Raw genomic sequence first — 15,565 nt, 5'->3', positions numbered from 1 at the left:
GGTGTTCAGTGAACAAATAGTTCACAGAGGGTACATGATTGTGCTGTAGATCTGTTAGCCGTGCCCTAAGCCCACACCAGTACTGCAACCAGATTATTGGTTTGCTTCTGTCCTGGCGCATTTTTTCTGTAACTTTAGTGTCTGGGTGAGCCCAGCTTCGGAAAGACTTTTGACATTGCCATCTGTCAAGAATCCTTCTGAGGGTCCAGTCAAAGACAGGATAAGTGACATCTGAACTTCTCAATCTTTTCTTAATGAAATCTGAAAGTCCCTCATTGGGCAACTAACAGTCATTGCTACCAGCTACTGGGTAGTGCCACTAAATGCTCAGAGCCTATTTCAGATAGCAGTAGCATGATATCTTCTCAAAGAAAGCTACAAAAGACTCCTCTGTGTTATACCTATGAATAAGATAGATTCTCTGTAATTTAAATCTCATAAACCAGGAGTAGCTGCCTATCTAAAAATGAGAATTTATGTATCTCAATCTGAAACTGAGTTTCAGCTAGGAATCGTTGGTGCAATTGTTTAACTTGTCATAGACAGGACATGAGACTGGACGATCACTTTGGTCCCATTTGGCATTAGACTAAAAGAACTTTTGTATAAATAATTGAAAAGAAGTAGAGGAGCCAATTTTAAAGTTGCTGTCAGCTGTTTGTCATCACTGTCAGCCCGTGTGATGACCAAGCTTTTCTTGGTGCCACACAAATATAAAAAACTGCCACTGAGAGTTTGTGATGATTGATGCATAAGCTGAGCTGGAATGGCCTTTTACTTTCTTTATCATCTGCCTGCCTTTCTTATCATATCCCATACAAAGCATTTACCTGTCTTTGCCCTTAGAAAAGCCCCGAGCTGCTGCTCACATCTCCCCTTGATTCAGAGTGGGCAGCATGCCAAAATGCAGTCATGGCCCCCTCCAGGCATTTCTGGAGGTTCATGCCTTAACTGGGATACTCCTTGCTCTGCTGAAGAAGTGGGAAGGGCTGGGGGAACCTGGGCAGTGCAGTACATGGGAGAGCTTGGAGATCTAAGCTTAAACTTGCCCTAAGCCTACATATCTGGAGTTAAAGTAGGTTACCTCATTCTAGCCCCTGTAATTTCTTATGCTTGTTTGTTCTTTACTAACTTATCAGGGTATGCTATAAGTTCAGAGCATCAAAATGTTATAATTCAGAGTCACAAAATATTTCTAGAAACCAGACAAAGCTTGTGGTATCCCATGACATAGAAAATCTTTGTCTGGGATCATTTAGATAAGTACACTGAATGTCTTTGAGTGTTTGTGCAAACAATAAATAATTTATCTCTAAAATTTAATAATACCTTGAATAATGTATGTACACCAGATTGATTTATGGTGCTACTATGTAATGATAATGTGAAATTAAAGAGAGAGCCATTTATGCAACAACTATATAACTTTTAATTATGTCATCACTGTTTTATATTTGCATTTCCTGTGGAGTTGTTTTACTATATTCAATATTTGTGGAGACCACTTTAATTTTTTTGCTTTTATTCATTAATATATGCCTTAGTAGCACTGAACCAATTTAAACTTTACACTTTGGTGTAAAATGTCACTGGACATTTTTTAAGTACCATGAGGAGGTAAGAATAATACTATTTCTAGATGAACACGAGTATGATGTATGATGTAACACATTTATATACCATATAATATATATTTGTATGTGGAGCTATATGTGAGCTACAAATATGTTTCTATGTCTTTAATATTTATGTATCCATATAACCTCAGCCATGACAATACAGGTCCCATCCAAAGCTCATTAATTGTGCAGTACAATGATTTGTCCTCAGTGGAAAGAAATTGGAAAAGCACTAAGTGAAAGATATCTACCTTAAAAGTATTAAATGAAAGATAGATATCTTATTATTATCATCAGACTGTAAAACAGTCACTCATATAAACTTTTTTTTTCTGAGAGAAGTCCCCTGTTTTACTGTATTGGCTAAATCTAGGTTTTCAGCTCTTCTCTCAATGTTTCACACAGTAGGAAGGTGGAGGGAAATGGAGATTTCAGACTCAGGTTTTTAATCTTTGTCATAGTGTTTTGGATTCATCCCTGTTTGTTTCAACTGACACATTCTTTATAAATAATAAAGTTATATGCTATTACATGCTTTATTTATTAATTTATTTTAAAAACAATATGACATGCATGAAGTCTTGTTTACAGCTCTCATTGGCTAAGATGTTGCAAAAGTCAATTAACAGTATCATTAATTCAAACATATAGTATACATATGCACTGATAATATAATTAATTTAAAATATGCCCAGATAGTTCTGACAATGACAAATTTGCATTTCTTAAATATGCATTGAGTCTCAAACATGTTTCTTTGCTTTAATTTCCTTGCATTTTATAGGGTGTACCTACATTCTTTGTTCTAGATAGGATGGGCGATAATGAGAACATTTACTTTATCTGTTTTGAGCTTCATACTTTCCTGGTGCATAACTAACAAAACAAATGCTGACAGAGATTGTATGTAGAAGGGAAGTGAGAGTCAGGCTGTGATTTTGTGCATTGCAGTCTTTGTACTGACCCACACACAAAGCAGCAATGCAGCGACTGCTGGCAGGCACCATGGAAAACTCTCAGTTAAGCCCTGGGTAAAGTGTTATTTAGGACAGATAAGGCTGTCACAATGTATTCACCTTGTAAGTATGTTTTTAAAAGTTGTTTGGTCTTCATATTCTTTCTTGATAGTACTTGAAAGTGACAACTAATTAACTGGTTTTCCTTTGCCTCTCTGTTTGGCTGTTTTGTGCTGTTATTCCACCCTGGGTTTTATATGGGGAGCTATATTTATGGATAACAATGACATTCTCTAAATCCTAATGCATTATAACTACATTTGAGTAAAACAAAGAAGAAAGTATGAGGAGCACAGTTTTCCCCTAATTCTCACTTCTTTCCAAGTTAAAAAGATTGCAAATAGTCCTAAATCAACCAGAGGATCAAAAGATACAGTATCTGAGAAGACAGAAAAAGAGGACTCCTGGAAAGAAGGTGCACCACTTGAATCTCAGGTGAGAACAAGGCCAAAGCCTCAATTTGTTGAATGTTGAGATATTTTCAGGTCTGCAGATCAGTACTGCTAGGACTTCTAATGTCCCTTTGCCACTTTTTTAGCTTAACACTTGAGAAATGTTGAATTAAAAATTTTGAATGTAAAAGATGTGCGTCCTGGATTTACATACACAATTTGCTCATTTCTTTGTTTATGTATAAAGGAAAAGGTGGTTCTTTCTTTTGTTGTAGTTTCTGTCTCTGCTGAAAGCTTACCAAATTCCAAGAATTCACCATATTTGTGTTTCATTAATCCCTCATTGTAGTGGCTTCCATGGGTTTCTAGGGAGATGAAATAGGTTTTTCCACTCTAGTCAGTTCCTGTCTCATATATCACAATTTTCAGTAGCATGCAGACATACAGTGGCAGAAAAATTGGTGTGTACTTGCGTACTTGGAAGGTCTTATCCCCTGGGGTGGATCATCTGAGTGTTCTGTGGCTGTCTGAAAAGCTATTGCCAGCCTTTATGCCTTAAAAGGAATAATTGACATTACTGGTTGCAAACTGATTAATGGAAAGCATTGAAGGAGCTGACAGCTTCTTGTTTAATGGCAATGCTTTTGCTGGGAATTTTGCTGCCTCATGGTGTGTAGTTTAATCAAAGAACCATAGAGGTTTTCATTAACAAATCTCTACTGATTTTTTTTTAGTCAACTAACCTTGCTGCACAGCAGACTTCCCTGTGATTCTGCCTTACACTAGAGGTGCTGTGATGATGATTCTTGGGAGTCCACCACTAAAACAGATACAAGTCTTGAGATGGAGCCCTTGCAGAAAGAGAAGATGTCCACCTGTAGTCTCAAACAAGAGCTTAACTCCTAACCCTAGATCTAAGTCTTGGACTTAAAGCTTCTCCAAATGATATGTTTTCCTGAAACATATGCAGCACAGTATCTCATTTCTTGGTCAGGCATCAGAATAGTCTAATAGACTTCAGGCCCTACTTACCTTGTGATTCTGGAGAAGCCATGCATTAAGGTGTTGGAGAGACTGGGAAGTGCTTGGAAAAGAAACTTAAAGACAGAGCAAGGTTTATTTCTATACAAAAATCCCACTTAAGGCTACTAGTAAAGAAGCTTGTGGAAGGAGAGGAGAGGAGAGATAAAACAATTGCATGAAAAATCACACAAAACTTATTCAGACAAACTGTTCAGAAGGACTGGGAGTGTGGAGCGTGCTGCATGGGTGTGGGGGAAAACATGTGAACAAAACACCTCAAAGAGCTTCCAGGCATTGCAAAGTAATCTTGCTTTCTTTTGGCAGCCTCTGTTTTGTCATAATGCACATCAAAGTCTGTCAATGTACAATGTATATCAGTCAGAAAAATTACCAGTACACAAAACCATAACGTCATCCTAAAGAGTGGTAGCAGATGTATACCAGTGACTACATTATGTTTATGATGCTTTCAGCCAGGAGAGGCAAATGCCCCCTACTGTATTTTACGCATAGTAAGTGACCAGAAAGAGGCAGAATTTCTGGAGGTGAAGAAGGACACCCGGCGAGTAGATGCCATCAGAGCCATGAAAGAAGCATGGGAGTCTGCAGAGCCAGGGAGAGCTGTCAAGGTAATATCAGAGTGCTATCTCTGCAGTGGTGTTTCTTCACAAGTTCCAGGAGTTGTAATGTTAGAGCACTTGCCACAACAGAAACCTGCCTTCATAGGGCTGTTCTCTTTGCCCCTCTGGAAGACAGGAGATTTTACTTTTGAGACAATTAAAAGTGATTATGTGCCTGAATTCTGGGTAGGAATCCAGATATCTACATCAGGGTTCTGTAGATCACTGAGACTTTAGATTCTACTTTAAAAAACATAGCTAAGTTTCTCCTTAGAAAGCCCACTACCTCTACACATTTGCAAAGCTGCTATTTGTGACAAGTTTAATGTTTAGCATGAACAGATTCTGTCAAGAAATATACTGCTATAAACATGCCAAAAATTATTTCTCCTGAAGAACTGGCACCTGGTCATATCAGTACTGAAATTGTTCCTTGCAGCCAGGATTCCAAATTCAGTCTGCATTGCAGGTTACCCAAGAGCCTGTAACACGCTCAGTATGAATTCACAGTTTTGGAGAAGCAATACTGATCTAGTTGCCAGGTGCATCTGGGTGCTTTTGAAGTGACATATGCTTGAGATGGAAAAATAATACATGTTCTTTCTAGCAAAGCAAAAAGTGCAGTGCTGATTCAGAATTGGAAGCCTCATTAGCAAAGAAAAATAAAATAACAAATTCCAGCATAATTTGTTATTATATACCACTCATCTGACAGTCATTCCCTATCACCACCAATGCCATTAAGGTATATTCAACCAGATTCCCCAGCTTAGAAATTTGGGGGTTTTAGTATTAACTTTCAGAAATGAACCTGAAATATGAGCCTTCCCAGTTACACTCTCAGATTTTCTCAGTTCTTTTCAGTGTGTTCAAAGCTCAAAACTTTTCCTGACGCTGCTCTGTTAAATTCTGAACTAAGGAGAAATGCTGCTCTGCAGCTTTGATGAGTTGTGCTGAGATTGAAAATGCAAGTACAGCCTCCTAAAGGTTAGCTAGAAATGAATCTCCTTTGATTTGAGAAGACTCTTCAGAATCTGGTTCTATGACCATTATCTTTTTTAATCAGAAAATCAGCTGAATTGCAACTACAGGGTTCCACTTTTGAATCCCCTCAGGTTTGTGACTTTTTTTTAAAACAGCTGTCATTAAGAAAATTGCAGCAACAACAGAATATGCTAAAAAAAAGGTCTAAATTGGGGCTGTGCTATCCAGATTAAGTAGCTTCTTCTTGACAACCCTGGCCCAATGTCTGTCTATTCTAGGGGTCACAGACCCTCTGACTCAGGAAATTGAGTTCCTGACTCCAGGCTGACCAAAAGCCAAAGGGCTTCTCTATCCATTTTGGCAATGACAGCCCTTAAGAGAGATCCAAGTGAGTCAAAGTCTCCTTCTGAAAAGACAGAAGTGCTGATGTCTGGTTTTGGCATCAAAGATAATTGAGTCTGAAAGGGTTTGCACCCAAAGGTCCCATTTTTCAAGAAGTCTAAATCATCAGGCTATAGGAGCTCCTAGGAGATGCATTAGCCATACATCCAGCTATACAGTTTTTATTTTATTTTTGATCCCAATAATATTTTAATCTGCTCAGAGATCAGTGATTTCCCTGCATTTCATTGGACAGAGATCTTCAGTGTAAGTGTGCAATGTCTCATGACTGATTCAGTGGGATCCTGACATCTTTTCTGATTCCAGCACCAGGAGACTTGCCCACTGCACTCTGATTTAGGTCTTATTGAAGACTCTTAGAATCCTACTTTTGAAAATTCTTTGAGATTTGAAATATGCAGTAAAAGTTTTGTGATCTGGATTGTTAAACTTTGATCTGTAGGCTTTTCAGGAACGCATGCGTTTTATTAATAAGTATGCTGTGAGAGATTCAGAGGAACCCCTAGCTGAGGCTGAGACTGACGCCTTAACACCTAGTTCAGAAGGAGAAGGTAAGAGTACAGCTTTCTATGTCTTCTGTTCAGCATATTCCACTCTTTAGGAAAGGGTTCTGTATTAAATACTGGTAGTAGCTGGAGAGATTAGCCCCCATTAAGGTGTCCAAGTGTGCAGTGGCAGGCTTGCTCCCTATCCCCTCTTTATTTTAATTGTTTCATTGCTCTATTTCCAGACAGATACAGCCTTACAGCTCTTGGAGGCTGCCAAGTTACCCTTAAGCAAACTTCAGGTAGCCCCTCTGTAGTACAATTCTAAATTAATTATTCTGAAATTTTTGGAAGTTTACTAGAAAATACCTTCTCCCTCAATTCCAAGTACCAAAGTTCTTTAGTGTAGAAATGCTAAAAAAGTGTTTAGCAGCTAAAATAGCATGCCAGTAAGAGACTAATACACCTAAATAAAGTTCATGGAAGCTGTTCATGGAGAGTGGTCTGGAAGTGAGGTGTCAAAAGTGAGACAAATTAAAAGAAGGAAGAATTGAAATAATGACAAAGCAGTTCAGCCCATTGCCATGCTTAATATCAGATGTGTCATTGTACTGCAAGAATGCTACAATAAAACACAGCATGTTTTAACCACATTATCCATGTGGTTAAAAAATATAGTCTAAGATTTCAGAATACCAGTTTTACTGTTATGATTTTTCTTTAAACAGGCATTTCTTAAATTAAATCTTCTTCCCAAGAGGGAATATAATTTTTTTAAACTACAGCCAGGACTGCAGAATCAGATTTTTATTGATTTTTTTAAACAAAAGAATATGATACCCAGAAATCGCTTTTATATCTTTTAGGCAAAGTCAAGACTGACTGCAAAGTCAATGTTCTTGCTTAGATTTACTAACTTTGATAAGTAGAGGAGGTTTAACTAAAATACACATATTAATTTCCTTCTAGTATATGTGGGTTTTTAATAGCATCTTTGATTATATCCTAAGTGTTGGAAATAAAAGGGAAGAAATATTATACCTCCCCAGCCTATATTCTCATTTATTAAAGTATTTTGCTGAGCCAAAGGAAGAAAAATTGGTAAAAGAATTTAGGTGGAGCTCCCTAGCATAACCACATAACCAATTTAATCTGTTTTGTTTTTTATTTTGTTACCACAGGAAAGCAATCACCACAAAGAGCTATTGACTTAAGATTAGAAACACAGCAGAAAACATGGGAGCTTATAGACCTCAGTCCTTACACAAGGTAAACTGCCCTAAGATAATAAATGTCAAAGGGGTTGAATCACTGCACTGCATGTAATGAGTATCTGACATAAACATTTGAAGAAAATGAGTGTTTGGGCAAATATGCTTATTTCAGTCTTCTTGAAAGGAGCATCCAGATCACCAGATATTCTGATTTGGAAGGGACCCACAAGGATCATCAAGTGCTGCTCTTCAGTGAATGGCCCATACAGGGATTGATCCCACAAGCTTGGTCTTATCAGCACCACACTCCAACCAACTGAGCCAATGCCAGGGTCATAAAAAATTTGTCAGGATGTTATGCAGTTTTAAAATAACATATTTAACAAATGCAGTTAATAATAGTTAATAGCTGAAATAATTGTACTGGTTACATTTATTATACAAAGAACTGTATTTTTTATTACAAGTGTTGACATGAACTTATTGAGCTAATTTAAATGCACCTCCTTGTTTGCTGTGCTGCAGCTATAACCCACTTCATGCTTAAGTCCATTTATATTCAACGTGGCGTTTTTGCATTTCATTGATCTTCAAAAGATTTCAAAAATGCTGAAAAATATGCTCAAATTTAATTTTAAATTGATAAGGAAATTGACATTATATTGGAGCAAATAGCATTAAAATAGTATGGCAAAAATATGACAAAATATCTTCCATGAGCTTAAATCTTGTAAGCATTTCATTTGTCTTCACCTCCTTGACTTTTACACTAGTCATTTAGGACAAAAATATAAAAGTGTATTATGCACTTACCTGCCATTATGTTGAAAGCAAAAAAAAAGAACCCTAAAAAATAAATTGCATTTGTCTCAATTTTCAGAAGTATCAAAAACTTCTGAAAACATATTTCTTGCAAATTAAAGGTGTCACATGTAGGAGTTTTTCATATGCTCGAAGATGAGCATGATTTTACAAATAGATTTAAAATAGACACTCAAGTATAAGAAGATCTGGTCTCAGGAATGTATTTTCTTATTGGTGTTATCTAGAAGCAGAGGAAAAGTGACTTCTTAACCATATCTAAGCATATAATGGTAATGTTGCCAAATATAGCCCAAATACCTGCATATAGATGTTAAGGAAAATAGACATCAACCAAAACTGCATTTGATATGAGACAAATATCTGGTTTGTATTTCTTTCAGAAAAACTATGTCTGAACCTGTGCTGATAAATGAGTCTATCATTCAACAGCAACAGATACGTAAAGAAGAAAATTTCAATCATTTTAGACAACTTTGCATGCTGGTTATGGAACAAAGACAAAAAGAAAAAAATGAGAGAATTTTATTGAAGCAAAATATACTTGAAATGTATGAGAACCTGCAGGTATGTTTTCAAGATTACTTTCCAGTTAATTGCTGCTGGGATGTCCACCACTACTCTGAATATCCTGGTCAACCATTATCAAAGCTTTTGTATTCAGTACTACAGATTAGAAGCAACAAACAAACTTGAAATTTCACTTGGGCAAAGGTTAAAACTAAAAGTTCTAAAGTAAAAAAATAGTACTGCATGATATCTTTAATATGATATTCTTGATACTTTCTTGATACACTCTCTGCAAAAGCACTATTATATCACCATAAAAGGATGGTTATAAGTCAGAAAAAAACTGACTGAAAACTGACATACATGACCAGATGCTTATTAAGTAAAGCATCTCCAGTCTGACTATTTTTTTGGTTATAGACTTGTATACAGCTTTTTGAAAAGTAATTAAAAAAACAATTATACAGGGCGATAAGTTCTTAATGTGTCTCAGAAAATTTAGAGAATGCAGTTTCCTTGGAATATGCACGATGCCAGCAAATGAAGAATTTATATTATTAAACCTCAAAAAAGCATGTATATAAATAATAAATGTGGTAGCATTAGTGTAGGATCCATTGTGAGGATTAACTCAGCCAATGCACTGCACATGAAATTGCACAAGTATCTTACCAAATTGGCTTAACTGTTGAGCATCAACAGGAAAAAAATTTTTTGTTGTAGTGATGATACAATAGCCAGTATCAATCAGCTGTTCAATTAAGACCTCTTAAAAGTGAATAAGGGACAGTAAAAATAATTTTACATCAAATCAACCTGTTTACAGAAATCTTACTTGAAAACATCTTAGCTAGTTCCCAGACAGCCTGATTTATATTACTCAACTACAGGTCAGCGAGGAGCCACAGTTCTCCAACAGTGGCTGACCCTAATAAGGATGCAGGTGTTCAGATGTTGCTATGATTTTGGATGTCTAACATATTGTATATTAGAAGGGCAAATTTTTCGCAAGAGTAGAATCTCGACTCTTTCTAGAAACTATTACCGTTAAAAATGTTTCACAGTATGAATTTAAGATGAGATTATTTGTGAATATGCACAGTGTGCTGATAGACACTTTTGCAGTATTTTCATCTGTAGACCACAAAGAACTATATACAGATTTCCAGGTATCCCCATTTTTCAGGATGGAAATGGAAAGGGAAAAGGTGGCACCTTTTTCAGAGGTGTCACAGTTCCACTTGCCCCAAGTCTCATTGAAGGTCATTATGATTTATGCTCCTTTAGCCTCTTAAAAGGCCACAACTCCTAAGCCATTCCAGCATTTTTAACACCTAGATTTTAATAGATTTGTTTAAGACTGCAAAGCAAATCAGTAACTGAAAAGGGACTAGGTCCAGATAGGTAACTACTTTGTTGTCCTATTCTTCTTTCACACAACTATCTTATTATGCCAGCAGTTTAAAAAGGATTTTCCTGAACTTTCTCTTCTCCATGGTGAAAAGATTGACATATAGCTATTTCCTTTGAAAAGTCAATAAACATCCATGTAAAAAGAAAAGGAGAGATGCTCTCCTTGTACTTAGTCACAAAGTGAAACAGAACAGAAGGATGCAGTTGTTTGTGGTGAAACCAAGACTGATGTGTTGAGCAGGGCAGTATTGCTGTTTGTTTTTGGCCAGACATCCTTGGATGAAGCACGAGGCAGAGTTTACAGCATTCGGGAAGCATACAGAAATGAGTTGCTGGAGGCCGAGCGCAGAAAAGAAGAAGAACTTGCAGCCCTGGAAGCAGCCCTGAAAGCAGAGCGAAAGAAAAACAGAAAACGGTAAAGGTTCAGTGAAAAAAGTGTAGTTGTTAGCACTTGTGAATTGTAATTAACAGTTTGTTATTTAGCAGTTAAAGTTCATATACAAAGATGAGAAAAAAAGTTTCTTATTTTCAAGTACTTTTGGCAACTATATCACATTTTATCTCTTTGCCTGTTGCTAGTGAAAAAATTTATCTAGTATTTTAAAAAGAATACTTGCTACTATTTAAGTTTTTATGCTTTGCTGAATAACTTTGCAATAAAATTCATATTCCATTCAGACTCTTCTCCCAAAATCCCAGTGTCTTTTGTCTTTTTTTTTCAATCGAAACAGAACCAGTCAAGAATGAATCAGAGTTGAAACAGTGAATGCAACCTGACAGATTTGAAAGTCATTTGACCTGGCTCCTTAAATGGATGACAATTTGTGGAGTTTATCATAATTAAATAGTGGCAAACCACACTTTTCGTATGCTAACATTGGAAGGCTTACCAAATCCTGACTGACCAGGCTCACAAGCTTTCTATGTACTGTAATATTTTTTCCATCCATCGTTCTCTTAAAGTGTTTTGGAATCTCACAGTAACTCTCTGTAGTGACAAACTCATGAAACAACCTTCCAAGGCTTGTTAAACACTCCTTAAAGCCCTATTATTATCTTTATTTCTCTTTTCTAAGATGTATTTTGCCCATGCTGACTTTGTTCAAATGACTAATTACAATAGACTCCCAGCTGGAATTTAAAAATATTTCTTAAAAATAAACCAATGTGTGAATGAAGTAGCAATCACAGGCTTTTTATTCAAGGGGCAAAATATTTCCTCTAAGCTCTTGTGTCCATTATCACAGAATTCCTGTGTTTGTCATTGTGTCATCAATGACACAATGCTGCTTCCCTATCCATCTTTCTTTCCCCAAAAAAAAAATCACTCAGAAGTTATCACTATTACTTGAATACAATGATCTAGACTGTTACAATTGTGAAAACTCTCTAGAACAGACAGGTGTTTTAAATAACTTAAAGTATTATTCATGTATGTAGTCATAAGCAGAAGCCTAGGAAGTTAGACTAAGTATGTCTTGTATACCTGAAATAGGTTGAGGATTTCCAAAAGCATTTTCATTATCTAGGCAAAGTAAGAAACTATGAGACTCACCAACTGAATGTCAATCACAAGAAACTTTATCCTTTGCATTTCTGGCCACTGGTACTGGCCAGACATAGTCTTTGAAACTACCCTCCTCTGTGTCTTAATGACCACCTAATGTTCACCTTTTGGTGCTTTTGCTCACCTCGGTTTCATCCACTATTTGGCTTGAACTTGGCTCAGTCTTCTGACAGTTCTATGACCTGTGTGCTTTGTTCCTCATCACACCCACCCACCTGCTGCCATGCCAATGCCTCCATTCAGCCTCCTTCCTCCCCACATCATAAACTAAACTAAACTAAACAAAACTAAACTAAACTAACCTAAACTAAACTAACTAGCTTAAGGTTTTGTCTTTGAAAAGGAAGAATTGAAACCAGAGGCCTAAAACTGCACTGGTGATTTTTGTTTCAAAGAGCAGGAGCTAAGTTTTGCTTTGCCCCATACAGGCTGCAAAGAAAAAGCCTGTCAGTCTTTTGCTATAATTGGTCTTTGTCCTCTCTATTTTGGAATATGGGATATACTGCTTCATAATATTCCATCTTGTTTCCATGGCAATAGCACGTGTTGGTTGTCTTCTTATGTGAATCTCTAATGAGCTTCTGTAGAGGAAGATCAAGTTGAAGTTCTGTTCTTCATGTCACTGCAAGTGCTATAATGACATTCTCTTGTAAAAATCAATCCAGCTCCAAAAGCCAGCATTATCAATATCTAAATGTCAGAAATTCAGCTAATAACTCTCATGATCACAACCTGTCCCCATGTGTAATCAGCTGTCAACTGACTTAAACTCAGGCACAGAATAGTCAGATCTACATTATCAAATCTTGCTCTGATGTTAAACATAATTCTAAGTTTCATAATTTTCTCATTTTGATGGATAATGTGGCATCATGGAAATCTGCTGTGTGATTTGTGAATGTCTTCATTGGCTCTTTCATCATTTCAAGAAAGCAGATATGATGAGGGTGTGAATAACTGTCACACTGTTTAATTGCATGCACTTTGGAGAGTGTAATGTTTTAAGAGAAGCACGTAACAGTTTTACTAAATCCCTGTGTATATTCCAGAAGAACAAAATATTCACTTACCTCAATGGAGCCTGGAAGAGAAAATGCCTTGTTTAGATTGTGTCAAAGAATTTACATACATTGGACCAGAAACAGATGACTGATGACATTTCATATGCATCAGTTTTACACCAACAAAACAACTTTTTTACATGGTGCACTATATTGCAAGCTAAGTTAGTGGGGAAAGACGTACAAAAACTAAACCAAAGCTATTTCAAAACAACATCTGCAGTAAGTTAAAGAGCCATTGTGTGTAGCACTTTACTATAAGGAAAACAAGAATGGTATGCTGTGTTTTAATTGATAGGATTTTTGCCTCAAGTTTGTAAACCAGGCTGCTCAATAGCCAAATTATGTGTTCACATGGGTAAAACATATTTATTCTTTTGCCCTGTAGGAGTAACACAACTTTTAAGCACCATAACTTTATAACATTTACTGTAATGAAAGTACTGGAATTTGGAGAGTCATGAGTCCTGCTTATACTGAGCTCAGCCATACTGGGTCAGATTCAGTAGGGGCATAAGGACAGCCCTGAAATTATGTGCATTCTTACTCTGTGAAGAACTTCAGCAAAGGACTCACAAATGGAGTCAAGCCCTTTACAGAATAGAACAGATAGGGCAAGCTTTTCTGGATCAAGACCTGATTGGCTGATCTTTCAAGATGGCACTCATTTTGGAGGTGCACTAGCAGAATGGCTGCATCAAAGCCTACTCTACCAGATAACTGGTGGCACCACACCACAGAAGAGGTGTGAGGGGGTGGGAGTGGGGACCTTCTACTGTTTCTTACAGAAAATCCTCTCTGCAAATATTGGCACAATTTGTCACTTACACAGCCTCTCATTTTTTTCTTCATGGAAAGACTCTGTGTATGAAAAACAGTACATACATCTATGTTGATCTCAAAAATTTGCAGTTTAACTGTAATACTTCTCCCCTGAAATTTCAAGTCTGACTCCTGAAGAAGAGTCTGGCAGCCATTTCTTTACATAGATAAAGAGAATTTGCTTACTCAGCAGTTCAAAAATCCTGAACCATGTCTGGTAGAAGATTGTGTGCTTCTTCGAGACAATCTCCAATACAATGGTAAGATTTTATTTTTATTTTTTGTGATTCCCTCACATTTTTAAGCTCCTTCAATTCATGAATAAAATACAAAGCTGATTCCACTCTCTACACTCAAAACACTGTTGAAGTATCTGTTAGTATCTAAACATCAAGGAAAAGCAACTTCAAGAAGCAGCACAGTGGCATGTGAGAGACAAGCCTGGTTTTCTTCCTGTGAACCAGCTATATAGCTGGAAATACCTAGTGAGCCCAGAGTTTAGAGTAATACTGGAATGTTTTACAAACATCCTTGGTGATTGGCTGGAATTCTGAATATTGATTTAGAATTTTGTTAGAACAGAGGGTGTCTTTCAGCATATCATTAAGGTTGAGCTGCATTTTTTGTGTGGTAAGACTAAAAGAAGTTCTTCATTGTACTCTTCCCTGACACTCATTTCTCTTTCAACTGAAGTGTAGCCAGGTATACAAAGGAAAAATGTCAATATTCAGTAATTTGTAAAAGTTTGGATGGAAACTGCAAAAGCCACAGGAGGATGAAAACATGTCAGATTTCATTGTGAATAATCCCTAAAGAATTTATCAGAGTTGGATTTCTTCTACATTTTAGGAGAAATGGTTGATTCACAGTGTGGTGCAGGCAGCTGAGAAAGAAAATAAGTCTTTGACCTGATAATTCAATTTAATGGGGATTAAGTCCATAAATACTTATTCACTTGTAATAATTCTTTGTAGGTGTGTTCTGCTAAGCTTTAGCAGTTTTCACTGCTTGATCCTTTTCTTTTGACCAGCCATTCTAAATTAGAAAGGATATTTTCCATTAAAATATGTATCTACAGTTACTTTTAAATGCAAGTAGCTTCATTAATCTTCATATTACTTGTCCCATCTGCTTTGCTTTAATTTGGCTGGCATTTGCACAGTGAGCTACAGACTAAAAAGCAGACCAAGTCTGTTCCATGTTGCCTCGCTACTGAGACAAGCAATGTGCTGTGAAACCAGGCTCGGTTCTGAGCTGCCAGTCTGCTCACCCCAGCAAAGTGCAATTTACCCACTCTGTAAGGTCTCATTTTAATTTGAGAAAGACAGAATTTATGCACATACATACCATTTCCCCTCCAAAAGGCAAGAAAAGTGTCTACATATTTTGTCTGGCAGAAAACATAAGAGAACAGCTTTGCATAATCACATGGCAGTTTGCAGAATGAAGAAATCTCACTCTCAGAGCCCTTTTTAATTCTCATTCATTTTTTGAATCAGTCCTAATAGATTCAGATTTAAATATTCTTGTTTGCAGAAAAACAAGATGTTGTCCTCCATCTCAAAAGAGGACAAAGTAGAGAAGTAGGAAGCCAGGAAAAGAAAGAAAACAATTT

General features: G+C 36.7%; 1 protein-coding gene across 4 annotated transcripts in view; it reads left to right on the top strand.

Moving 5' to 3' along the window:
* Nucleotides 1-11,195, top strand: part of ADGB (androglobin) — a 99,390-nt gene extending 88,195 nt beyond the window's left edge. For 2 of the 4 annotated variants that reach the window (XM_026794842.2, XM_074537579.1), the window contains 6 exons: nucleotides 2,961-3,070; nucleotides 4,524-4,679; nucleotides 6,499-6,607; nucleotides 7,723-7,810; nucleotides 8,961-9,144; nucleotides 10,770-11,193. In XM_026794842.2, coding sequence (XP_026650643.2) covers nucleotides 2,961-3,070; nucleotides 4,524-4,679; nucleotides 6,499-6,607; nucleotides 7,723-7,810; nucleotides 8,961-9,144; nucleotides 10,770-10,919 — 797 coding nt within the window. In that variant the 3' untranslated portion in view covers nucleotides 10,920-11,193. Of the gene's footprint in view, nucleotides 1-2,960; nucleotides 3,071-4,523; nucleotides 4,680-6,498; nucleotides 6,608-7,722; nucleotides 7,811-8,960; nucleotides 9,145-10,769 lie in introns of all 4 variants that reach the window. The other 2 variants (XM_074537581.1, XM_074537580.1) reach the window with 2 other exon arrangements.
* Nucleotides 11,196-15,565: the final 4,370 nt, after the last annotated feature.

Source organism: Zonotrichia albicollis, chromosome 3, assembly GCF_047830755.1.
Source record: "Zonotrichia albicollis isolate bZonAlb1 chromosome 3, bZonAlb1.hap1, whole genome shotgun sequence".
NCBI classification, from domain to species: Eukaryota; Metazoa; Chordata; class Aves; order Passeriformes; family Passerellidae; genus Zonotrichia; species Zonotrichia albicollis.
Note: the sequence above shows the minus strand (reverse complement) of the source record. Positions and strands in the feature narration are given on the sequence as shown.